The sequence below is a fragment of the Clinocottus analis genome, unplaced genomic scaffold (genome assembly GCF_023055335.1).
Source record: "Clinocottus analis isolate CAN_PGR_092001 unplaced genomic scaffold, fCliAna1.0.p SCAF_48, whole genome shotgun sequence".
NCBI lineage: Eukaryota > Metazoa > Chordata > Actinopteri > Perciformes > Cottidae > Clinocottus > Clinocottus analis.
In genome coordinates, this window is record NW_027176205.1 from 489,622 (window position 1) to 514,621 (window position 25,000).

Here is a 25,000-nt window from a genome sequence, read left to right on the forward strand (position 1 = left end):
GTTAGACAACTAAACCACCAACAGGTAGGTTAGACAACTCAACCACCAGCAGGTAGGTTAGACAACTCAACCACCAGCAGGTAGGTTAGACAACTAAACCACCAGCAGGTAGGTTAGACAACTCAACCACCAGCAGGTAGGTTAGACAACTCAACCACCAACAGGTAGGTTAGACAACTCAACCACCAGCAGGTAGGTTAGACAACTCAACCACCAGCAGGTAGGTTAGACAACTCAACCACCAGCAGGTAGGTTAGACAACTCAACCACCAGCAGGTAGGTTAGACAACTAAACCACCAGCAGGTAGGTTAGACAAGTAAACCACCAGCAGGTAGGTTAGACAACTCAACCACCAGCAGGTAGGTTAGACAACTCAACCACCAGCAGGTAGGTTAGACAACTCAACCACCAGCAGGTAGGTTAGACAACTCAACCACCAGCAGGTAGGTTAGACAAGTAAACCACCAGCAGGTAGGTTAGACAAGTAAACCACCAGCAGGTAGGTTTAGCGTGGTTGAACACGGTCTTCTGGTCAACGTCCAGTTTGTTGGTTCCACTTCCTGGTTGCTGAGTCACGTGCCAGGCGTTCCCTCTGCTCTGAACACCTGTTGAATGCTGGCGGCTCACCTGCGCTGACGATGCGGTGCGTGGCGAGCTGCAGGGCCAGCGGCTGCGTGGCGGCGTCCCGGTGGGCGTACAGCTGCCAGCGGGTGATGCCCAGCTGGAAGCGCAGCCAGGGGGGCTGGCTGTCGCTGCTGCTGTTCCACCGGACGTCCTCGTAGGCCTCCTGGCTCGCACTCACCCTGGAGAGCACAGACGCTTTGGGTTCTCCACGTTGTGACGGAAATGTTTTGTTCACTGAGTGACTTTTGACATTAATGAAAACATTTGCTGCAGCTTTAATAGTAACTGAAGGTGGCTATCGGCCATTTGTTTCCACCTTTTCCGCACCGTTTTGTGTGGATGTTTTAAAGCCTTGAGTACAACGATTTGTTTGACACCATCTTGGATTTTTCACAACTAGTGAACAGGAAGTGACCATATATGGACTGAAGAGTGACCTCGCGACAGTGTACACGTCTCCGGTGCAGCTTTAATCATGAAGCATAGACTTCTATACAACCAGAGGAGTCGCCCCCTGGTGGTCAGGAGAGAGAATGCAGCTTTAACACATGAAGCATAGACTTCTATACAACCAGAGGAGTCGCCCCCTGGTGGTCAGGAGAGAGAATGCAGCTTTAACACATGAAGCATAGACTTCTATACAACCAGAGGAGTCGCCCCCTGGTGGTCAGGAGAGAGAATGCAGCTCTAACACATGAAGCATAGACTTCTATACAACCAGAGGAGTCGCCCCCTGGTGGTCAGGAGAGAGAATGCAGCTTTAACACATGAAGCATAGACTTCTATACAACCAGAGGAGTCGCCCCCTGGTGGTCAGGAGAGAGAATGCAGCTCTAACACATGAAGCATAGACTTCACTACATAAATGGATCACTGACCACATGTTGGAGCTCTTCTCGCTGGCCTCCATCTTTGGTTTCATCTTCATGAGCCAGTCCTCCTCGGGGACGGCAGCGGCGGGCTCGTTGTAGAGAGGATGGTCAAACAGCGCCTCCAGCTTGGACAGCCCGGCCTCCTCGGGTTCCCGGGTCGGAGGCCCGGCCGGACCGCGGGGTCCCGCCACGCCGTGAGCCGGATCCGTCAGGTTCGCGGGGCTCAGCGGGGGGGCGCGGGCTCGCTGGTAACCGGGCAGAGAGTCAAACTCCAGGAGGAGGTAGAGGAACAAGCCGACGAAGGCCAAGCACAGACAGATTGTCCTGGAGCGACAGCGCGGAGGCCACCTCATCGTCCTGCTGAGCGGATCAAACATTTATAAAAGGGACAGCAGGAGATGGACCACATGATGAAAGGACATTTGTAGAGCCCAACATCTTAAATCACCTTCACTGGGCTTTACAGTCTGCACACATACAACATCCTGTCACAATAAATATCTGAATATAATATATAACGAGGTAAAGTCACTGCTCACAATCCTCCAACAACTTACACGGCAGCAGCTTTCCTTTCACAAATTACAAAGCCGTCCTGCTGCTGCTGACTCCCAGTGGAATGAAACAGAATCCAGTTCTCCCAGTTGACCCAGTAGTTTGTGAGGCGGCTGCCAGGTTAACGTGATCTGGACTCTGACCAATGTGTTTGCTCTCTTTACACACAAGTATAACATTCTAAGAATATTATTTGTTTAGGGCTTTTATTGTGAAAATCATGAGTACAGAAATGGTGGCTCTGATATTTACAACAAGCTGTGTGGCAGCAGTAGAGGTACAGGCGGCAGTAGAGGTACAGGCGGCAGTAGAGGTACAGGCGGCAGTAGAGGTACAGGCACCAGTAGAGGTACAGGCACCAGTAGAGGTACAGGCACCAGTAGAGGTACAGGCGGCAGTAGAGGTACAGGCGGCAGTAGAGGTACAGGCGGCAGTAGAGGTACAGGCACCAGTAGAGGTACAGGCACCAGTAGAGGTACAGGCACCAGTAGAGGTACAGGCACCAGTAGAGGTACAGGCACCAGTAGAGGTACAGGCACCAGTAGAGGTACAGGCGGCAGTAGAGGTACAGCAGGAGAGGTAGTTGGTGCATTAATACTTCCACATCCTCATTAAATGAATCTCAAGGTTTTTCAGCTGCATTCAGAACTAAATCACATCTTCTGTGACCCTCTGAGCTGCAGATGGATTCAGTGTCTCTCTCTTTTCTTTTGACTCGTTTGTTTACGCGTGAAGCAAAAGAAGTTCTCAAGGATTTCTGGAGCCGTCGGCAAAGTGAGGAGAGAATCCATGAGAGGAGCAACATGAACGCTCTGCTGCTGCCACCGCACGCTGAGGAACACATTAATAATGGATTGTTCAGAAGTCCTTCATCTCCAGCTCTGTGTGTGACTCTCTCTCTCTCTCTACCTCTCTCTACCTCTCTCTACCTCGACCTCGACCTGCTGGGGTGCAGAACTAGAGGTTTCCACTAGGGGAAGAGTAAGAGGTGGGACTGTGAATGCAGTATAGTCCTCCATCAACTATATATGTGTGTGTGTCTATATATATGGATAGATTATTTTTATTAACTCAGGCTTCAACATGGTTTGTGATAATCTACCAACAGGAGTCATGTTTACTCATTTAACACAGGAAGCTTTTAAAGTATTGCTTTAATCAAACGTGTCTGGTGTTGATTCTAAACGGTGTAATAACTGTGTAATAACGTGTATTAACGGTGTAATAACCTCCCTCTTGGATCTTGGACAACAAACCGGCAGAGCCGTTTATATTGCAGGAGCTGGAGGAGGCGCATTGAGGGAGATCTGTAAAGAGCATCGGGTGAATAATGAATGAGCTGCTGCACCGGGCGGAGCCAGCAGACCTGTGCAGGCTGTCTGCTGACCACAACACGCATATGAATGTAGAGAATGTACTCTGGCCCTCATCTCTTCTTAAATAAACATCAGTCAGCTACAAACGTGCGCCTGAAGCAGCTTCTTCTGACATTAGGTGGGTGTGTTGTGTAACCCCGCCCACATTGGAGACAGCGTCTGATTGGTTGAGTCTGGGGCGACGGGTCACTGTGTCTGAGGTTTGAGGTCGTGTCAACACAACAAGGTCATCGTGCCCTCTGTGCCCACAGGGGGCGCCGTGACCAACAACCCATGAAGCGGTGAGCTCACGTCATGAAGCCACCGAGTCAACGTGAAGAAGAACAAGTCAACTATAGTTGTCATTTGTTTTATTGTACAATCAGGTTCATTCACAGCGACATGAGAACTGCTCCAGTCCTCAAGGCGCTTCATATGTACACGTACAAAATATTACAAATCTTATTGAAAGATGGCCGGAGAGAGAAAGAGGAGGTTTACAGGGTTAAGACGATGAAAAGAGGTTTTAATAAAAAACTAAAACAAAGTGTGTGTCCAGCACACATACACACACTCACACTCACAAACACACGGTCCTGGCTGGTTGTGTTGTTGTAAAAGTTGCACAATGTTCAGGTCCACGGAGGAAAGTTGCTTTTCCTGTTGTAAAAGATTTCCAAAAGAAGTTTTTTATCCCTGTCAGCGAGAAGGAGGCGGGGCCTCCGGGGTTCGGGGGCGGGGCTACGAACACTTCCACACGCACACGGCCAGACCGCCTCCGAAGAACATGTAGAGCAGGCTCTTCACCTCGTGCGTCACCTCGAAGCCGAAGCCCTCGCCGATCACCACGTGCCACGAGCTGCCGAACTTCTTGTCCATGGACTCTTTGATCATCTTGGCCGCGCTCTGCAGGGACAAAGCAACGGGGGCGTGGCCTCAACACAACACTCACTCTGGAACCAACACCACTCACTCTAGAACCAACACCACTCACTCTGGAACCAACAACACTCACTCTGGAACCAACAACACTCACTCTGGAACCAACAACACTCACTCTGGAACCAACACCACTCACTCTGGAACCAACACCACTCACTCTGGAACCAACACCACTCACTCTGGAACCAACAACACTCACTCTGGAACCAACAACACTCACTCTGGAACCAACAACACTCACTCTGGAACCAACAACACTCACTCTGGAACCAACAACACTCACTCTGGAACCAACAACACTCACTCTGGAACCAACACCACTCACTCTGGAACCAACAACACTCACTCTGGAACCAACAACACTCACTCTGGAACCAACAACACTCACTCTGGAACCAACAACACTCACTCTGGAACCAACAACACTCACTCTGGAACCAACAACACTCACTCTAGAACCAACAACACTCACTGTAGAACCAACACCACTCACTCTAGAACCAACAACACTCACTCTAGAACCAACAACACTCACTCTAGAACCAACAACACTCACTGTAGAACCAACAACACTCACTTCATTGTTGGTGGCGAACTTCTCGCAGGCCGTCACACAGAGCTCCATGGTCTCCACCCGCATCTCCTCCGGCATGTCGGTGTGCTGAGGACACAAACAAGATGGCCGACACGTCACCACGCTGCTCGAGGGCAGTAGTAGTAGTAGTAGTGTCAGTAGTAGTAGAGTCAGTAGTAGTAGTAGAGTCAGTAGTAGTTGTGTCAGTCGTAGTAGTAGAATCAGTAATAGTAGTGGTAGAGTCAGTAGTAGTAGAGTCAGTTGTATTAGTAGCCAGTAGTAGTAGTGTCAGTCATATTAGTAGAGTCAGTAATAGTAGAGGCAGTAGTGTCAGTAGTAGTAGTAGTAGAGTCAGTAGTAGAGTCAGTGGTGTCAGTAGTAGTAGTAGTAGAGTCAGTGGTGTCAGTAGAAGTAGTAGAGTCAGTAGTGGTAGTGTCAGTAGTAGTAGGGCCAGTAGAAGTAGTAGTAGAGTCAGTAGTGTCAGTAGTAGTAGTAGAGTCAGTGGTGGAGTCAGTAGTAATAGTCAGTGGTGTCAGTAGTAGAGTCAGTTGTAGTAGAGTCAGTGGTGTCAGTAGTAGCAGTAGAGTCAGTAGTAGCAGTAGTGTCAGTAGTAGCGGTAGAGTCAGTAGTAGTAGTGTCAGCGGTAGTGTCAGTGGTGGTGTCAGTAGTAGTAGTAGTCAGTAGAAGTAGTAGTAGAGTCAGTAGTGTCAGTAGTAGTAGTAGAGTCAGTAGTAGTGGTAGTGTCGGTGGTAGAGTCAGTAGTAGTAGAGTCAGTGGTGTCAGTAGTAGTAGTAGAGTCAGTAGTAGTGGTAGTGTCAGTGGTGGAGTCAGTAGTAGTAGAGTCAGTGGTGTCAGTAGTAGTAGTAGTAGTAGTGGAGTCAGTAGTGTCAGTAGTAGTGGTAGTGTCAGTGGTGGAGTCAGTAGTGGTAGTGTCAGTAGTACACCTGTCTGGCTGCAGCAGGTAAAGCCTCTCCAGGTGAAACGTACCCGGATGAGAGGGAAGCTGTGCAGCCTCTTGTAGTCGGCCTCCTCCTTCTTCTCTCCGGTTCCAGCCATCCCGACTCCTGCGGAGCGACAACGTTCACTGCGCGTTACGATGGAGGTGTGACGTCAACCGTCCCGGTACCGTGGTCATGGTAACGGGTCCACGGTCCCGTAACCGTGGGCCCGTTACCATGACCCCGGTGTTAGCGTCAACATTAGCAACGTATAACGGTTAGTAGCCCTCGCTAGCTAGCTAGCTTAGCTTGTGTGCCGCCTCCTCCCCAGCAAAGCCCCGTGTCTGAGCGCGGGCTCGCGCGCCGCTCGTGCTCGCGGCCCGCTGTGGGCTCGTGGCAGCTGGAGGACGCGCAGGTGGAGGTGTGAGCTACTTACGAGGCGTTTCTCCTCCGAGAACTTCTGCCGTCTGACTCCAGGTCGGTTGTTAAGGAGACATTCTAAACAACGGATGTCCGGTCAGAGGAAGCTCCGCCCACTACAGCGCAGCTGCTCTGCTATTGGTTCAGACTCTGTCAATCACTGCGGGGAGTCTTCAGACTCAGGTTTATTTCAGGGAAGTTATGTTATTAAATAAAAATACAGGAATATACATATATATGTATATATATATGTATGTGTACTCATCATGACCTGTTTACATTTAGATTATTCATTTGGTCGAAAATGAACAAACAGAGAGAGACAGAGAGTGAGAGAGTTTATGTCTCAGGTGAGACGCTCACAGAGGAAAAGAAAAGAGCCGGAGGGCTGGAAGGTTTCAGAACAAAGCAGCAGAGAATAAGATTGAGGAGGAGGAAGAGGAGGAGGAGGAAGAAAAGGAAGAGGAGGCGGAGGACCTTGAGGAAAGTATTCATGGTGAGGAAGAAGACATTGTGTTGTAACGTCTGAACATAAATGCTGCGCTGAAGAAGAGTAGGAAGGAAAACAGTTTGTGATGAAGAGGAGACTTTGGAGACAACTGAAGTCACACAACAGAGTGCGTGGGTGTGTGTCTGTGTCTGTGTGTGTGTGAGTGAGAGACTCAGATGTCACAGAGATCCACAGATAGAAACATCCACTTATTAACTCACAAACTGATCATGTCATTGATCATGTCATTGATCATGTCATTGATCATGTCATTGATCATGTCATTGATCATGTCATTGATCAGCGGCTGAAGCTAAATCAGGTTTTTTTTTCTGCGTTTGACAGTTTTGTTGCATCCAAAAAGATTAATTCTTGTTCTCCATCAGCGGCGTCTAAAGGAGACAAAGGACGACTACAAAGACACACAAGACGACTACAAAGACACACAGGACGACTACAAAGACACACAGGACGACTACAAAGACACACAAGACGACTACAAAGACACACAGGACGACTGCAAAGACACACAGGACGACTACAAAGACACAGGACGACTGCAAAGACACACAGGACGACTGCAAAGACACACAAGACGACTACAAAGACACACAGGACGACTACAAAGACACACAGGACGACTACAAAGACACACAGGACGACTACAAAGACACACAGGACGACTACAAAGACACACAAGACGACTACAAAGACACACAGGACGACTACAAAGACACACAGGACGACTACAAAGACACACAGGACGACTGCAAAGACACACAGGACGACTACAAAGACACACAGGACGACTGCAAAGACACACAAGACGACTACAAAGACACACAGGACGACTACAAAGACACACAGGACGACTACAAAGACACCCAGGACGACTGCAAAGACACACAGGACAACTACAAAGACACACAGGACGACTGCAAAGACACACAGGACAACTACAAAGACACACAGGACGACTAAAAAGACACACAGGACGACTACAAAGACACACAGGACGACTGCAAAGACACACAGGACGACTGCAAAGACACACAAGACGACTACAAAGACACACAGGACGACTGCAAAGACACACAAGACGACTACAAAGACACACAAAAGGAGCGTTGAGTAAGTCCAGGCGAGGATGACAGCGGTGGGGTTTCTCCCACAGATCTGGTTGACCAGCGTTAATAACCGGCGTGGCGAGCGAAGCGCCAGGTACGACAACGGAGACGATGCGCCGCCAGGAAAAGAAGCGAGACAGATGAAGGGGGCGGAGTCAGACGTCGCTCGGTTCAGCCGAGTGGGCGAACCGTGCGAGTCATCCATCACGTCCGCTCCAGAGACCCGGCTCTGCGGGGGGTCGGCGCTGTGACGGCACATTTCACCCGTTGAGTCTTTTCAAGCTGAAATGATGAAGATCTCAGACCAGAACGTGTCCATGAACTCATGCGGAGCCTGCAGAGACGAGGCAGGGAAGACACACACTTGTATACCAGGAGGACAGGTGTGACGGCCTCAGAACAAAGGGACAGGACCACCTGAGGGCCACAGCCCTCAACCCTCACCTGTGCCACCAGAGACCGGTCACTGGATACAGGGACAGGGTGGCGGCCATTTGCATTATGCGTTATACATGGATATAGAGGTTTGTAAAAGATAAACTACAACTAAGAATACAACATTTCACTCTCTCGCACACACACACACACACACACACACACACATTCACTCACTTTAGGAGATTCAAGAGTCAGGATTGATGTCATAACCATTTTTTATTTTTATTTATTTCATCCATCGATTTCACAATATCATAGAAGATCCATGAAGATGCAAATAAAGACAAGCGAACACAGCCTTCAACAACCAAGAGCAAGACGGACAGAGAGAAGAAGAAGAAGAAGAAGAAGAGGAAGGAGAAGAAGAAGAAGAAGAAGAAGGAGAAGAAGGAGAAGAAGAAGAAGAAGAAGAAGAAGAAGAAGAAGAAGAAGAAGAAGAAGACATGAACATATTTCAACGTTATATTTCGGGCAGGAGGGCCCGGGCAGGCACTTTACAAGTGGGTGACGGATGGCGTGTGGGGCCGATGTCTTGAGGTAACAGTGGATTTGTATTTTTGAACCACAGTTCACTTTTCTGCAGGTGTTCACCCGGAGTGGGAATCGAACCCCTGAACCGCGTTCCTCAGAACTTTATTTCCGTGACGTCCATTTTGAACTTTGAATCAAGAGATTTAAAAAAAAAAAAGAGTGACGATATGCAGACGACCTGCCGCTGTGTGTCATTCATGTGGGAGTTATTTCTGTTAAAGGAGAGTGACATTAAATCTCTACGACTAGAGAATTGAAAAGGTCCAAAAATAATGGAGCAACTAATTTATTGATTTATTGATCAATGTGTGTTTGTAAAAAAGAAACAGTAGAGAGAAAATCGAAGCGTCCCACGTTTTACTGTCTGGTTTGTTCTTCAGTTTGCAAAGAGAACAAAAGTTAAGTAGTTTTTCTTTCCGCAGGGTCAGATTGTTCAAAATGGCCGCCACAGAATGAAGCCCTGCAGGTCCCTCCCTGTCTTCCTGTGAGGATCCGTGAGGTGACATCAACACTGTACTTTGTTTCTTTAGTGAAATGTGACTTTGCTCATGCAAATATACGGACAGTCCATCAGGTTTACATCCAGGGACACGACACAGTTTCACCAAACTCACTCTGGTTGGTCACAAGGGATCAAGTGTCTGATTGGTGCTGAGAGTCATCAGGTATCTCTCTGAGGGCTGGATGAAGACCTTCATCTGTCTCTGAGGGCTGGATGAAGACCTTCATCTGTCTCTGAGGGCTGGATGAAGACCTTCATCTGTCTCTGAGGGCTGGATGAAGACCTTCATCTGTCTCTGAGGGCTGGATGAAGACCTTCATCTGTCTCTGAGGGCTGGATGAAGACCTTCATCTGTCTCTGAGGGCTGGATGAAGACCTTCATCTGTCTCTGAGGGCTGGATGAAGACCTTCATCTGTCTCTGAGAGCTGGATGAAGACCTTCATCTGTCTCTGAGAGCTGGATGGAGACCTTCATCTGTCTCTGAGAGCTGGATGGAGACCTTCATCTGTCTCTGAGGGCTGGATGGAGACCTTCATCTGTCTCTGAGAGCTGGATGGAGACCTTCATCTGTCTCTGAGAGCTGGATGAAGACCTTCATCTGTCTCTGAGAGCTGGATGAAGACCTTTATCTGTCTCTGAGAGCTGGATGGAGACCTTCATCTGTCTCTGAGAGCTGGATGGAGACCTTCATCTGTCTCTGAGAGCTGGATGGAGACCCTCGTCCAGCTATAAGAGGTAGATGGAGGCCATCATTCTCTTTTTTAGACCCTTGATGACTCGTAGGACCCTTGATAACTCGTAGGACCCTTGATGACTCGTAGGACCCTTGATGACTCGTAGGACCCTTGATAACTCGTAGGACCCTTGATGACTCGTAGGACCCTTGATAACTCGTAGGACCCTTGATGACTCGTAGGACCCTTGATGACTCGTAGGACCCTTGATAACTCGTAGGACCCTTGATGACTCGTAGGACCCTTGATAACTCGTAGGACCCTTGATGACTCGTAGGACCCTTGATAACTCGTAGGACCCTTGATGACTCGTAGGACCCTTGATGACTCGTAGGACCCTTGATGACTCGTAGGACCCTTGTCGGTCTCTTTGAGGTGTGGGAGGATGAGCAGACTGGCACAGAGCAACACCAGCAGAGATACAGAATACACAACATACATAGATTAGACCACCGTTCAGACCAGTTCAAGCGTCACTCAGAAGGATCGTTTACAGTTAACAAAGAAAAGCTCAGGTTGCTCCCCATGGAGGACGACCAATGACGCCTCTCAGAACTCTGTTTTTTAGCACTAGACACAACCGGCTGGACGCGGGACGAGAGCTCGGTGCTGTAATGAAGAGCCGCTCAAGGCGAGGAGGACCGTCCAGCGCCTGCTGAGCAGAAAGGTGCAGCATCGAACCGCCGGTCTGTCCGTAAGAGTCCTGATCAGGCGAAGGTGATCTGTGACTGGACTCGCTCTGAACACACGAGCGTGGACACCGGCACTGAAAACAAAACACACACTCTTAACCGCCCCTCCACAATGAAACCGTGACGCTGTCGCTCAGCAGGGGGCCAGCGCCTCGGTGCCCCCCCTCACTGCTTGGGGCCGGAGGGGCTGGACCTCTGGGCGGCGTGGCACGGGTCCAGGGACTCCTTGGTGGCGCCGCCGAACACGTCCACGTCGTGGTCGGTCCACGGGGCGATGTTGCCCAGCGCCGAGGAGCTGCAGTCGGCCAGAGCGGCGACCTCGGCCGGCTTCAGAACCCGATCCCACAGGTTGAACTGGGACAGCTCCCCGACCAGCGCCTGGGAGGCGTCAAAGTGACCGCCCAGTGTGTCCTGAGAAGGGGGGGGGGGGGGGGGTTGAATGCCAGGAGGATTCAAGAGAACAAGCTTTTAATGGGAATATTTCTAATGAACGTCAGTCATGAATTACATTGTAAAAAAATCCTAATTTTACAGAAAATAACTCTACAGTAGTTTTTCAGTTTTTTACAAATTATATACAAAACTCTGTAAAATTCCAGATGATATCAGTAAATTAACAACCCAAAGGTTATTATGCGAATAATAACAAATTATTTTTTTTCCAATTTTTTCATAGAAAAATGTTTTATTTTTACAGTATTCTTTACTGCTTTCTTAAATTACATACAAATTCATGTAGGTGCTTTATTGAAGGTGTTTGATCGTAAAAATTCAGAAAAAAACTGTAAATTAACAGTTTCACTGCAAAACCTTTAATGAAAATGTCCGTTAATTTATGGTTTTCGTCATTTTAAGGTTTTTGTTTGACCCTTTTTTTTTAAAAACGTTTTTTTCTTTTTCTTTTTACAGTGTTGGCTTTGTTTCAAGCTGAGAAACTGAAGAAAAAGATGGTGAAATACTTAGTTAAGGTAAGATATTCTTCTTAAGACGTCCACCGTGTGGTCTTTTAAAGTCTTTAAACTTCCTGCTTCATGATTTTATGGATAACAGACAACATTTACTAGAGTGATACCTTCGTTTCCGTCAGTTTTTCTACTGGATGAGCGACGTAAAGAGCGCGCCGTTGCTTTGGCGCTTCCCGGTGGAAGCCGATAGGAGCACTCGGCCTCATTGCCACGGCAGCCATTTTGGGACATTCATCACATTTAAGGTGTAAAAACTCTCACCAGTAATTCTCTCAACAAAAGAAGACGAGAGCGTCTGAACCACCTCTGACCGATCAGAGAGGATGTTCAGCCGCAGTTTTCTGCAGGTTTGATCAATAAATCATGTTATTGACTCTGCAGTCAACAGGACTCTGGGTTGGTTATTCTAATCTCCTTGTGAGCCTGGACGGCTACAACCCTGGAGCTCCACGCACAGACATGTTGTGCTCTCACGATTCAAACAGATTACCAGACTTCATCCCCTTCAGAGTGAGAGGGATGGGATTACAAATCTGTTCAAAAACGGCAATTCATCTCTCAACTGCAAACGATATTCATAAAACACTCGTCCTTCATGTCCATGAAGTGATGTTGCATCACTGCAGCGTCCTGCAGACTGCTCATGCTGCATGTCTGCTCATGCTGCATGTCTGCTCATGCTGCATGTCTGCTCATGCTGCATGTCTGCTCATGCTGCATGTCTGCTCATGCTGCATGTCTGCTCATGCTGCATGTCTGCTCATGCTGCATGTCTGCTCATGCTGCATGTCTGCTCATGCTGCATGTCTGCTCATGCTGCATGTCTGCTCATGCTGCATGTCTGCAGGACGAGCTTCATGACAACGCTGACGTAACGCTGTCGTCTCACGAGAGAGAAAGAGAGAGAGAGGGAGAGGGAGAGAGAGAGAGAAACAAAGAGAGGGAGAGAGGGAGAGGGAGAGAGAGAGAGAGAGAGAGAGAGAGAGAGAGAGAGAGAGAGAGAGAGAGAGAGAGGGAGAGAGAGAGGGAGATGGAGAGAGGCAGCTGGTGTGAGTCTGCATGTGTGAAAACACCAACCACGCTCTGAAATAGCTTTTACACCCATCCTTCCGTTTATACATATCCATTTATATACTCATTTATATACACATCCATCCATTCATGTAAATACAATTCCATCATTTACATACCCATTTATATATTCATCCCTTTAGTGTTCCATCCATCCATCCTTTATTCCATCCATCCATCCATCATCCATCCATCCATCCTTCATTGATACCTCACCTGTTCCTGTCCCAGTATGAGCACTCCTCCTGGTTTGATTGGATGCCAGGCAGCAAGCCCCTCCCCCCTGCCCTTCATCTTGCCCCCCTGGTAGGCCTTCCACACCCCGTCCCTCAGCGTCCAGCTCACACAGATGTGCTGCCACTGGTCCTTTGGCAGAGACAGAGGCAGCTGCGCCACCTGCAGGCCGGAGAGCACACGGCGGTGTTTACCAGGTGACACCATGTGGACCTTCATCTGAAGGTCCACATGAATGCCCTTTAAAGCACTTTATGAAACGGCAGCTGCAGAAAGCTTTCCTCGCTGAAATGTGTTTACTGCCTTCTTTCTTTCTCTGGGTTTAAAAATGTGACGTTTTGTTCAAGGGCAACATCTGTTGTAGTTGATCCTTTTGAGTAGCGGAGAATAAATGGGTTTTTAGCCATGAAGAGAAAAATAAAGTGAATTGAAAGATGAGAGAATAAAAGCCTCACGGAGGAGGCGACACAACATGTGACCAGCAGGCCCAACGTCCTGTTAGTGGAGCAGGAGGTACCGTTAGCTGCGTCGCACTGCAGGTACCGTTAGCTGCGTCGCACTGCAGGTACCGTTAGCTGCGTCGCACTGCAGGTACCGTTAGCTGCGTCGCACTGCAGGTACCGTTAGCTGCGTCGCACTGCAGGTACCGTTAGCTGCGTCGCACTGCAGGTACCGTTAGCTGCGTCGCACTGCAGGTACCGTTAGCTGCGTCACACTGCAGGTACCGTTAGCTGCGTCACACTGCAGGTACCGTTAGCTGCGTCACTGCAGGTACCGTTAGCTGCGTCGCACTGCAGGTACCGCTAGCTGCGTCTCACTGCAGGTACCGTTAGCTGCGTCGCACTGCAGGTACCGTTAGCTACAGCGCACTGCAGGTACCGTTAGCGTTGTCGCACTGCAGGTATCGTTAGCGTTGTCGCACTGCAAGTACCGTTAGCTACGTCACACTGCAGGTAACTTTAGCGTTGTCGCACTGCAGGTATCGTTAGCGTTGTCGCACTGCAGGTAACGTTAGCTACGTCACACTGCAGGTAACTTTAGCTACGTCGCACTGCAGGTACCGTTAGCTACGTCGCACTGCAGGTACCGTTAGCTACGTCGCACTGCAGGTACCGTTAGCTCTGTCGCACGGCAGATAGTATGAGTGACGTTGCATGGCAGGTGACGTGAGTGAAGTCTGGTCCCGGGTACCTTGTCGTTGATGAGCAGCTCCACCGGCGTGTTGACTCCCTGCAGGAGCACCAGCTCGTTGGGCTGCCCCGGGACGGAGTAGGAGAACGGGGTGCCGATGCCGTCTTCTTTGACCTTCAGCCACACGCAGACGGTGAAGGCGTACATCTCCGTGATCTCCTTCCTCGCCAGGCCGTACATGTAGTTGGTCCTCATGGGGAAGGACAGGACGAAGCCGTCGGGGAAGGACGGCTCCGTCAGAGCTGCAGGAGACGAGAGACAAGAGGTAGGAGACAGGAAACAAGGGACAGGAGTAAACGTTAGCGACGTCGCACCGCAGTGAGCGTTAGCGGCGTCCCGCGGCAGGCCACGTTAGCGACTCACTGTGCTCCAGCTCGGTGACCCGGTGGTCCACGGTGTCGATGCCCTGGTTGATCTTCTGGTGCTGGTCCTGCGTCTCCGTCCTCATGGTCAGTCGCTCCTCCTTCAGCAGCTTGATCTTCCTCTCCAGCTCCCCCTCCAGGTCCTCCACACTCCAGGGGCCCTTCCCGCGCCCGGCGGAGCCCTTTGGTGGAGGCTTGGGGCCCGGGGAGGCGGGGCGGCGGCCCCCCGAGGCGGGAGAGGAGGAGGCGCCGCCGGCGGGCGGAGCGGGCGGAGCGGGAGCTCTGCCGGCGTTACCGGGCGGACCGCTGGAGACCACGGACGCATCGGTGAGGTTCAAGGCGGCCGGACCGATCTCCGCCTGCAAGAGAGAAACTTTAACTTCAGGGGGACAAATTATCCACCAGCTTAAGTATTTCACCATATAAACATATATACATATATATATATATATATATATATATATATATATATATATATATATATATATATATATATATATATATAATTTCCAGAGATCTGCTGAGGGCTTCACACTGACTGAGACAAGCTAACTGACTATGATGCTGCAGTGTGTGTATGTGTGTGTGTATATGTGTGTGTGTGTATGTGTGTGTGTGTATATGTGTGTGTGTGTGTCGGCCTCCTTCCTGTCCAGCAGCCTCATCTTTTATTTATGTCTCTATTCTGCTGTCTGAAGGTAGAGGGAAGAGATTTCCCAGAAGGCACTGGGGCAACACATGTGTGAGACATGAGAGTGTTACTCCAGAGGAGGAGGGGCTTAGAGGAGGGACAACAAGACAACACCATAACACAATAAGAAGATAACACAACAAGATAACACAATAACACAGGGAAACAGGACAACAAGGAGACAACATGATAACACAACAGGACAACAACAACGACACAACAGGTCAACACAACAACAACACAACAGGACAACAACACAACAATACAGCAGGTCAACACAACAGGACAGCAAGACAGCAGGACAACACAACAACAACACAACAGGACAACAGGGTTCACCTCCAGCTTCTCGATGCGGTCCTTCAGGTCCATGATGGCGCGCGCCAGCTCCTCCACCGCGCGCGCCGTCTGCAGCTGCGCCGCCGCGGAGGAGCTCACGTCGTCCCCGGCCATGACGCGGCGGCTGCTGCCGCTCCAGACCCCGACGCTGCGCTCCGGGCCGCTGCGCTCGTCCTCCAGGCCGCTCTCGCACTCGCTGAGCTTCCCGGAGAGCTCCCGGATGGTCCTCTGGTCCATGAGGATCTGGTCGTTCTGCTGCAGGACCGTCTGGCGGAGCTCCTCCGCGCTGGTCCGCAGGAAGGTCCAGTCCTCGTCCCCGGCGTTCCCGTACAGCGGGTCGTCGGCCTGCCGCCGCAGGTCTTTGCTCTTGCACTCCCCGACCGGCACCGGGGTGCAGATCAGCCGGCTGAAGCTGAAGGTCTTCGCGGCGCCGCCGCCGGTGTCGCCCCCGAGGTGGAGCTCGTTCCTGGGCGGGATCTCCAGGCCGAGCCCGTTGTCCCGGTCGTAGGACTCGGCGCCGTGCAGCGCGCCCAGCGGCCCGGCGCGCGCCACCGAGCCGGGCTCCGGTTCCTGCGGCGGCTCGAGCAGCGTGCCGTTGTCCCCGGGAGGCGCGGCGCGCGTGCGGGGGTAAACGCTGGCGACGATGCAGATGACCGCGCCGAGGAAGGCCAGCGTGCCCGCGCCCACGAGCACGACCACGAACTTCATCCCGACTGTGGAGGCCGAAGAACTGGATCAGAACCGGATCAGAACCGGATCCGAGGAGACGCGGAGCGGAGATGTTGATGCGGATCTGAGGTCTGATCTCTCCTCCCGTTACCATGGGGACCGCGCGGAGAGGAGGAGCCACGGAGCGGGCATGCGTCAGAGCGCGCGCGCGCGCGCGCGCGTGTGTGTGTATGTGCCTGTATGCGTGTGTGAGTGTGTGTATGTGCCTCCGTGTGTGTGTGTGTGTGTGTGTGTGTGTGTGTGTGTGTGTGTGTGTGTGTGTGTGTGTGTGTGTATGTGCCTGTGTGTGTGGGTGTGTGGGGCTTTTATTGTGAAGGATAAAACGGAAAAAGGAGAAGAGAGCAAATGTTTCAGGAGTGTGAGAATAAATAAAATGTTTGTTGTCTTGTGCAGATGCAAAGCTTTGTGTTCTATGTGTGTGTGTGTGTGTGTGTGTGTGTGTGTGTGTGTGTGTGTGTGTGTGTGTGTGTGTGTGTGTGTGTGTGTGTGTGTGTGGCCCCTCCCTCAGGTGTGAGGCTCTGTTACCTGGGCAGCTGGTTTTCCTTTCAGGGCTCTGATCAATAATTCAGCCGGTGCGACCGTATCGATGGCTGCTCCTCCCCCTCACTGCTGCTCAGCATCACAGGTGTACTCTGCTCAGCATCACAGGTGTACTCTGCTCAGCATCACAGGTGTACTCTGCTCAGCATCACAGGTGTACTCTGCTCAGCATCACAGGTGTACTCTGCTCAGCATCACAGGTGTACTCTGCTCAGCATCACAGGTGTACTCTGCTCAGCATCACAGGTGTACTCTGCTCAGCATCACAGGTGTGCTCCAGCTGCAGGTGAATGGGAACGCAGGTGAAAGAGTCTCTGCAGACGTTTGTTCATCTCTAAAGTTCCACTTAGTGCTTGAGATCGGCCGCCATGTCTGGAGCCACCAGCGAGCAGCTGCACCGATCCACTCTGACCGTCTACCTGGTGAGTCCACCTGCTGCCACCTCCCGCTGTGTGTGTGTGAGTGTGAGTGTGTGTATGTGTGTCTGTGTCTGTGTGTGTGTGTCTGTGTATGTGTGTGTGTGTATGTGTGTGTGTGTGTGTCTGTGTATGTATGTGTGTGTGTGTGTGTGTCTGTGTATGTATGTGTGTGTGTGTGTGTGTCTGTGTATGTGTGTGTGTGTATGTGTGTGTGAGTGAGTGTGTGTGTGTGAGTGTGAGTGTCTGTGTGTGTCTGTGTATGTGTGTGTGTGTGTCTGTGTATGTATGTGTGTGTGAGTGTGAGTGTCTGTGTGTGTATGTGTGTGTGTGTGTCTGTGTATGTGTGTGTGTGTATGTGTGTGTGTGTGTGTGTCTGTGTATGTATGTGTGTGTGTGTGTGTGTGTCTGTGTATGTGTGTGTGTGTATGTGTGTGTGTGTGTCTGTGTATGTGTGTGTGTGTATGTGTGTGTGTCTGTGTATGTATGTGTGTGTGTGTCTGTGTGTGTGTGTCTGTGTGTGTGTGTCTGTGTGTGTGTGTCTGTGTGTGTGTGTCTGTGTGTGTGTGTGTGTCTGTGTGTGTGTGTGTGTCTCTGTGTGTGTGTGTGTGTGTCTCTGTGTGTGTGTGTGTGTGTGTGTGTCACGGTGTGAAGACGGTGTGGTTTTAAACGGCTTGTTTGTTGTGTGACTCCAGAACCTGATGGAGCACTTCAACCCTGGTCTGCAGAAGCTCGTCGCTTTAGGAAACAGCTACGTGGCGGCGTTCCAAGGTGAGTGAGCTACAGGAGGCGCCTCCAGGTGGAGAGCAGAGGTACTGCAGGCTGTAAGCCATGAAGCACCAGCTGGTCTCTGGTTGTATAGAAGTCTATGCTTCATGTGTTAGAGCTGCATTCTCTCTCCTGACCACCAGGGGGCGACTCCTCTGGTTGTATAGAAGTCTATGCTTCATGTGTTAAAGCTGCATTCTCTCTCCTGACCACCAGGGGGCGACTCCTCTGGTTGTATAGAAGTCTATGCTTCATGTGTTAAAGCTGCATTCTCTCTCCTGACCACCAGGGGGCGACTCCTCTGGTTGTATAGAAGTCTATGCTTCATGTGTTAAAGCTGCATTCTCTCTCCTGACCACCAGGGGGCGACTCCTCTGGTTGTATAGAAGTCTATGCTTCATGTGTTAAAGCTGCATTCTCTCTCCTGACCACCAGGGGGCGACTCCTCTGGTTGTATAGAAGTCTATGCTTCATGTGTTAAAGCTGCATTCTCTCTCCTGACCACCAGGGGGCGACTCCTCTGGTTGTATAGAAGTCTATGCTTCATGTGTTAAAGCTGCATTCTCTCTCCTGACCACCAGGGGGCGACTCCTCTGGTTGTATAGAAGTCTATGCTTCATGTGTTAAAGCTGCATTCTCTACCTGGCTGTGATGTGAAGTATTTCAAAAGCTTGTATTTCATTGTGTATGTGCCTGTGTGTGTGTGTGTATGTGCCTGTGTGTGTGTGTATGTGCCTGTGTGTGTGTGTGTGTGTGTGTGTGTGTGTGCCTGTGTGTGTGTGTATGTGCCTGTGTGTGTGTGTGTGTGTCTATGTGCCTGTGTGTATGTGCCTGTGTGTGTATGTGCCTGTGTGTGTGTGTGTGTATGTGCCTGTGTGTGTGTGTGTATGTGCCTGTGTGTGTGTGTGTGTGTGTGTGTCTATGTGCCTGTGTGTGTGTGTGTGTGTGTGTGTGTGTGTGTGTGTGTGTTACAGGTTTAGCTGTTTGCAGCGAGGCTTACTTCAGCGCTGTGGCTAAGATGGGGGACCAGGCTCTTCACACGCTTTCATCCCGCTCTCTGGGTCAGTGTGTGTGACTGTTGTGTCTGTGTGTGTGTCTGTGTGTGTGTCATTCTTACCCAATACGGGCTTATGATAGCATGGTTAGCATCATGCTAGCCGCCCACACTGGTAGAAGGTCATATTGAGTAACGGCCTCTGAATTATAGATGTGAAAGTCTTTCAGCTGCTGTCGCTTCATGAGCTGGACTTCATGACAGAGACGAACAACAACCCACTAGCTCTACTGCACTGTGAACCACAATGAACGTCACTGAAGAGTTCAATACACATAAACACATACATATGATGAGTAGTATACACATGTACATATGATGAGTAGTATACACATGTACATATGATGAGTAGTATACACATGGTACATATGATGAGTAGTATACACATGGTACATATGATGAGTAGTATACACATGTACATATGATGAGTAGTATACACATGGTACATATGATGAGTAGTATACACATGTACATATGATGAGTAGTATACACATGGTACATATGATGAGTAGTATACACATGGTACATATGATGAGTAGTATACACATGGTACATATGATGAGTAGTATACACATGTACATATGATGAGTAGTATACACATGGTACATATGATGAGTAGTATACACATGTACATATGATGAGTAGTATACACATGTACATATGATGAGTAGTATACACATGTACATATGATGAGTAGTATACACATGTACATATGATGAGTAGTATACACATGTACATATAATGAGTAGTATACACATGGTACATATACTGAGCAGTATACACATGGTACATATAATGAGTAGTATATGTGTGGTACACAATACAGTTAACCACAAGGCGGGAGACAAGTGTCAGGAGGCAGGAAACAGGAGGTAGGAGACAGGAAGCAGTCTGTCAAGTAACTGAGTGCCCCCCTCCATCTCTCTCCCCCCCTCTTTTCTTCAGGAGACGTCCTGATCCAGATCTCAGAGACTCAGAGGAGGCTCACGGTGGAGATGGAGGGAGTGGTCTGTTGCTCCTTTAACCTTTAACATGATGAGTGATCACTGAGCAGGAGCCGCTCTGTGATCAGTATTATCTCTAATGAAGTAAACATTACTGCATGAAGACAACAGTTCACGAGGGCGGAGCTCATTTGACCGCTCTGTTGTTGTTGTTGTTGTTGTTGTTGTTGTTGTTGTTGCTGCAGTTCCGCTGGTTCCAGGTGGAGGTGCTGCAGGAGATGGAGAAGAACGTCTCGCTGGACGAAGAGTACATCCAGGTGAGTTCCCTGAGTCTCCTTCTCACCTGCTCCTTCATCTCCTACTTCATCTCCTTGTTGCCTTCCTCCTTCACCTCCTTCTTCACATCCTCAGTCCAGACCAGAGTCAAAGCTTCCGACTTGAATCTGTTTCCTTCAGGGAAGTCGGCGAGTGTACGAGCTGGAGGTGAGGAACCAGGCGGAGCTCCTGGAGAAGCAGCTGAGACGAGGAACCTACAGAGACTCTCTGGTACCTGAACACCTCATGCACATGCTAGAGGGTCACGGGTCACTTCCTGCATGATGCCCTAGGCCCTGACCTCTGGTCATGTGACTTATAAACAACCAATCATTGTTTGGACCTCGTAGCGTTAGCAGCACCGCTAACAGAGAACCAACATGAGGAGAGCTAGTAGCGATAGCAGCACCGCTAACAGAGAACCAACATGAGGAGAGCTAGTAGCGATAGCAGCACCGCTAACAGAGAGCCAGAGGAGGTTCTCTTCCATCACAGTGTTCTCCTGTGTGTGCAGGAGAACAGCGAGTACATGATGTACCTGAGGCAGAGCCAGCAGGAGATCCTGAAGGAGGAGGAGAGGAGGTACCGCTTCCTGGCAGAGAAACACTGTGGCCTCACTCAGTCCCTGCTGTTCCTCATAAACAAGGTGAGGAACACACACACACACACACACACACACACACACACACACACACACACACACACACACACACACACACACACACACACACACACACACACACACACACACACACACACACACACTGCTTTATGTGTCCTAACGAGGCCCTCTGCTCTCAGACCGGAGCCTCCCTCCAGCAGAAGGCCGACGGATGGAAGGAGAAGGTGAACGAGACCAGAGGGTCCAGACCTCGCACGCCCACTCACCTGGACCAGGACGCCCAGGTAGAGGCTCCGCTTGTTGGACGTCGAGTCAGTTAGAGCTCCAGAGACGAGCTCATGGAAACCCGCTGGGCTCAGAGCACCGCGTAGAATCAGAACTGAAGAGTTATGTGTGTGTGTGTGTGTGTGTGTGTGTGTATGTGTGTGTGCGTCTGTGTGTGTGTGTGAGCAGCTGCGAGGCTCCGTGAGCTCCCTGCTGCAGACGGTGGCCCGAGACGAGGACATGTCGTGGGCCCGGCGGGAGCAGCAGGCGCTGGGCAGAGTGCCCTCTAGAGGTGGGAGGACCACACGGCCCCCCGATAGTCCCGCCTCTCAGACCGGTCTTTGATGTGGTTTCTACCCCCCCTCCAGCGCCGTCCCCCCTCCCCAGCCGCTCCCGCTCCAGCTCCGTGGGGGAGTCTCTGGGTCTGGGCGGGGGGCGGAGCATGAGGGCCCTGGTGTCTCACCCCTCCTCCTCCAACCCCAAGCTCCTCCCCTTCACCCGAGGGGAGACCATCACCGTGCTGGTGCAGGAGCCACGCAACGGCTGGCTGTACGGCCGCACGGACAGCAGCCTGCGGTGGGTAGTGACAACAACAACAATAGTGACAACAACAACAACAATAGTGACAACAACAACAACAATAGTGACAACAACAACAATAGTGACAACAACAACAACAATAGTAACAACAACAATAACAGTAGCATCAGCAGTCATAACTCCTCCTCCACAGGCAGGGCTGGTTTCCTGCGGCCTACGTCGCCCCCGGTGGCCCCGGAGAGGACTGCTCCAACGCTTTAGCGACGAGGTGGAGCTACTGTGTGTGTGTGTGTGCACTCCTGATGGACAAGTGGAAACTTTGACCTCCTCTGTTGTGACCTTTGACCTCCTCCGCTGTGAACTCTGACCTCCTCTGCTGTGACCTTTGACATCTTCTGCTGTGACCTTTGACCTCCTCTGCTGTGACCTTTGACCCCCTCAGCAGCGGCTCGCTCAGAAGCCACAGCATGAGCAACCTGCTGGAGCCCACCGACACCTACACCGACCAATCGGAGAGCAAGAGCTTCGGCGACGTCCCGCCTCCGGCCACGCCCGACCGCAGGGCCTCGGTGGACGCCCGGCCGGCCTCGCCACTGCCCGAGAGGAGGCCGGAGGCCAAGAGCGGCCAGCCTCCTCCTGCTCCTCCTCCGCCGCCTCCTCCTCCGCCCCCTCCCCCTCCTCCTCCTCCGCCCTCCAGTCTCAGAAGGAGCTCTGCAGACTACCTGCCGCTCTCCCATGATGCCCAGGTACCATCAAGCGTCCTCGCAGGAAGCCACCGCATCCTTCCTCCTGTTTCACTTCCTCCTCTCCTTCCCTAGGCGCTGTCACCACACGGGCCTCCTGAAAACCCTCTGTTTCCAAGGTAACGCCCAGCGCGCGTGTGCGTGTGTGTGTGTGCGTGTGTGTGTGTGCGTGCGTGTGTGTGTGTGTGTGTGTGTGTGTGTGTAACATTGCTCTTCATGGTCCTGTTTCAGGGGCACAAACCCGTTCGCCACCGTGAAGCTCCGCCCCACGACGACCAACGACAAGTCGTCTCCTCACATCCTCTGATGCGTCAGCTGGTGGAGCGCGCAGGGGTTGGTGTGTCAGCTGGAGGTGGAGGTGGAGGTGGAGGTATAGGTGGAGGTGTGAAGGTGTGGAGCTGGAGCTGGAGGTGTGAAGGTGGAGGTGGAGGTGGAGGTGGAGGTGTGAAGGTGGAGGTGGAGGTAGAGGTATAGGTGTGAAGGTGGAGGTGGAGGTGGAGGTGGAGGTATAGGTGGAGGTGTGAAGGTGTGGAGCTGGAGCTGGAGGTGTGAAGGTGGAGGTGGAGGTGGAGGTGTGAAGGTGGAGGTAGAGGTATAGGTGGAGCGCAGAGGAAGCGTTTCTGAGTGAGGTGTTTTTGTACAGTGGTAGATACGGTGAGTTTGTTAGTACAAAAAACAAAGTACTTAAGTACTTTAATATCACAATTAGTTAGTTAGAGGTAACTAATCCACAAGTTAGCTTAAGGTAACCAGACTATTAGTTAGCTTGAGGTAACTACACTACCAGGTAACCAGGGGTAACTAGACTATTAGTTAGTTATAGGGAACTAGTAGTCTCATTACCTGTAACTAACCAGACTATTAGTTAGCCTGAGGTAACTAGACTACTATGTAACTAGACTACTAGTTAGCTAGAGGCAACTCGACTACTCGTTAGCTAGAGGTAACTAGACTACCAGTTAGCGAGAGGTAACTAGACTACTAGTTAGCTAGAGGTAACTAGACTACCAGTTATCTAGAGGTAACTAGACTACTAGTTAGCTAGAGGTAACCAGACTACCAGTTAGCTAGAGGTAACTACACTACCAGTTAGCTAGAGGTAACTAGACTACCAGTTAGCTAGAGGTAACCAGACTACCAGTTAGCTAGAGGTAACTAGACTACTAGTTAGCTAGAGGTAACCAGACTACCAGTTAGCTAGAGGTAACTACACTACCAGTTAGCTAGAGGTAACTAGACTACTAGTTAGCTAGAGGTAACTACACTACCAGTTAGCTAGAGGTAACTAGACTACTAGTTAGCTAGAGGTAACTACACTACCAGTTAGCTAGAGGTAACTAGACTACCAGTTAGCTAGAGGTAAAGGTCACATGTCTTAATATTCCCTAAATGTCCAAACAGCTGATCTCAGCTGACGTGTCCAGCTGAGCGTTCATGAGTTTGCTGAATGTTTTGTTACTCGACCTCCAAGGTCCTTTTGAACCTTGACCTTCATCTCAAGGTCGACTCCTCCCTCCTGGTGGCTGTGATGTCATGACATGTTTTAGTGTAAAGTTGTGTGTCCTTGTGGGTATCAATAAGTAAAGAGACATTTATTACTCAAGTATTCTTTTTATTATCATCATTTCTTTCTCAAGCTTTTCTCTAGCTATATTATACACATATATATTTATTTATATATGTATATTTATGTATGAATGTCACTTTATTTACTACATCATCTGATTGGAGGCAAGGAGAGGAGATGAGGAGAGGAGAGGAGGTGAGGAAGCAAAGAGCACTGATGTGAACATCTAGAAGTAATCATGACGTCGTCACCACAGCATCTACAGCATGAGCACCCCCTGCTGGACGCACAGACACGCCACCCCGAGACACAGCAGGGCCGTCCAATATATATCATTTATGTACTTATATATAAAAACTTCAAAGAGACACCGGCGCCGTGATGCAGTCTGCTTCTCCCTCGCTGCTGCGGCTGCTGCGGCTGCTGCGGCTGCGGCTGCTGCTGCTGCTGCGGCTGCTGCGGCTGCTGCTGCGGCTGCTGCTGCGGCTGCGGCGGCTGCGGCTGCGGCTGCTGCTGCGGCTGCGGCTGCTGCGGCTGCGGCTGCGGCTGCTGCTGCTGCTCCTAATGCTGCGGTTCAGAGCCCAGTTTACACAATATGAAGAGGAGGAGGAGGATGAGGAAGAGGAGGAGGAGGAGGATGTTCAGATATCTCCTACTCATGCACCAAGATCTCGAACTCTGAAAAAGAAAATATATTTACACAAATGAAAGATCAGAAATATTTCATGATCGCCTCCAAAAGACAATTCGTTCATGTTTAATAAAACCTCTTCTGAATATTATTATGAAGGAAAATAAAAGATTTGTTTGGGACTCATTTTTACTATATTATGTAAAAAGAATTAAGAT

The 25,000-nt window shown here is 50.4% G+C and overlaps 4 protein-coding genes and 1 pseudogene across 6 annotated transcripts in view; 1 reads left to right on the plus strand and 4 right to left on the minus strand.

Annotated features, from left to right (window-relative positions):
• The window catches only part of LOC137801997 (extracellular serine/threonine protein kinase FAM20C-like), a 36,558-nt pseudogene extending 34,708 nt beyond the window's left edge, over positions 1-1,850 (minus strand).
• A 1,911-nt stretch (positions 1,851-3,761) lies between these two features.
• Positions 3,762-6,380, minus strand: LOC137802042 (dynein axonemal light chain 4). The gene is made up of 4 exons (XM_068599562.1): positions 6,298-6,380; positions 5,911-5,987; positions 4,927-5,010; positions 3,762-4,313 (listed from the first exon to the last, which is right to left on the minus strand). The coding sequence occupies exons 2-4, from the start codon at positions 5,977-5,979 to the stop codon at positions 4,149-4,151; spliced, it is 318 nt and encodes a 105-aa protein (XP_068455663.1). The 5' UTR covers positions 5,980-5,987; positions 6,298-6,380; the 3' UTR covers positions 3,762-4,148.
• A 2,164-nt stretch (positions 6,381-8,544) lies between these two features.
• Positions 8,545-16,468, minus strand: nptxrb (neuronal pentraxin receptor b). The gene is made up of 5 exons (XM_068599542.1): positions 15,650-16,468; positions 14,621-14,978; positions 14,258-14,499; positions 13,049-13,228; positions 8,545-11,207 (listed from the first exon to the last, which is right to left on the minus strand). The coding sequence occupies exons 1-5, from the start codon at positions 16,355-16,357 to the stop codon at positions 10,962-10,964; spliced, it is 1,734 nt and encodes a 577-aa protein (XP_068455643.1). The 5' UTR covers positions 16,358-16,468; the 3' UTR covers positions 8,545-10,961.
• Positions 16,469-17,136: 668 nt separating this feature from the next.
• Positions 17,137-22,931, plus strand: baiap2l2b (BAR/IMD domain containing adaptor protein 2 like 2b). 3 transcript variants are annotated; one of them, XM_068599565.1, is made up of 14 exons: positions 17,137-17,340; positions 18,030-18,105; positions 19,077-19,163; positions 20,102-20,163; positions 20,346-20,417; positions 20,557-20,646; positions 20,930-21,061; positions 21,217-21,321; positions 21,491-21,593; positions 21,670-21,877; positions 22,035-22,109; positions 22,284-22,587; positions 22,660-22,703; positions 22,816-22,931. In XM_068599565.1, the coding sequence occupies exons 1-14, from the start codon at positions 17,287-17,289 to the stop codon at positions 22,889-22,891; spliced, it is 1,488 nt and encodes a 495-aa protein (XP_068455666.1). In that variant the 5' UTR covers positions 17,137-17,286; the 3' UTR covers positions 22,892-22,931. The 3 variants fall into 3 exon arrangements, 2 of the variants coding, with proteins under 2 accessions (XP_068455666.1, XP_068455667.1); XR_011079936.1 differs by having other exon boundaries at positions 21,670-22,109; positions 22,816-22,904; XM_068599566.1 differs by lacking the exon at positions 22,035-22,109.
• Positions 22,932-24,685: 1,754 nt separating this feature from the next.
• LOC137802010 (parvalbumin alpha-like) overlaps positions 24,686-25,000 on the minus strand; it is a 9,954-nt gene continuing 9,639 nt past the window's right edge. Inside the window, exon 5 of the mRNA XM_068599508.1 lies at positions 24,686-24,829. Within this exon, the coding sequence (XP_068455609.1) occupies positions 24,804-24,829 (26 nt within the window). The 3' untranslated portion in view covers positions 24,686-24,803. The remainder of the gene's footprint in view (positions 24,830-25,000) is intronic.

Bases quoted from the DNA above. Each gene is read 5' to 3' on its own strand.
- nptxrb (XM_068599542.1), bottom strand. From the start codon at position 16,357: ATGAAGTTCGTGGTCGTGCTCGTGGGCGCGGGCACGCTGGCCTTCCTC. The intron at 14,979-15,649 runs GTGAACCCTGTT...TCTCTCTTGCAG, and splicing joins ACCGCATCGAGAAGCTGGAG to GCGGAGATCGGTCCGGCCGC. The intron at 11,208-13,048 runs GTGAGGTATCAA...CCCCCTTCTCAG, and splicing joins TCATACTGGGACAGGAACAG to GACACACTGGGCGGTCACTT.
- LOC137802042 (XM_068599562.1), bottom strand. From the start codon at position 5,979: ATGGCTGGAACCGGAGAGAAGAAGGAGGAGGCCGACTACAAGAGGCTG. The intron at 5,011-5,910 runs GTACGTTTCACC...TTGTGTCCTCAG, and splicing joins ACAGCTTCCCTCTCATCCGG to CACACCGACATGCCGGAGGA. The intron at 4,314-4,926 runs GTGAGTGTTGTT...TTGTCCCTGCAG, and splicing joins AGTTCGCCACCAACAATGAA to AGCGCGGCCAAGATGATCAA.
- baiap2l2b (XM_068599565.1), top strand. From the start codon at position 17,287: ATGTCTGGAGCCACCAGCGAGCAGCTGCACCGATCCACTCTGACCGTC. The intron at 20,647-20,929 runs GTACCTGAACAC...CTGTGTGTGCAG, and splicing joins GAACCTACAGAGACTCTCTG to GAGAACAGCGAGTACATGAT. The intron at 22,704-22,815 runs GTAACGCCCAGC...GTCCTGTTTCAG, and splicing joins GAAAACCCTCTGTTTCCAAG to GGGCACAAACCCGTTCGCCA.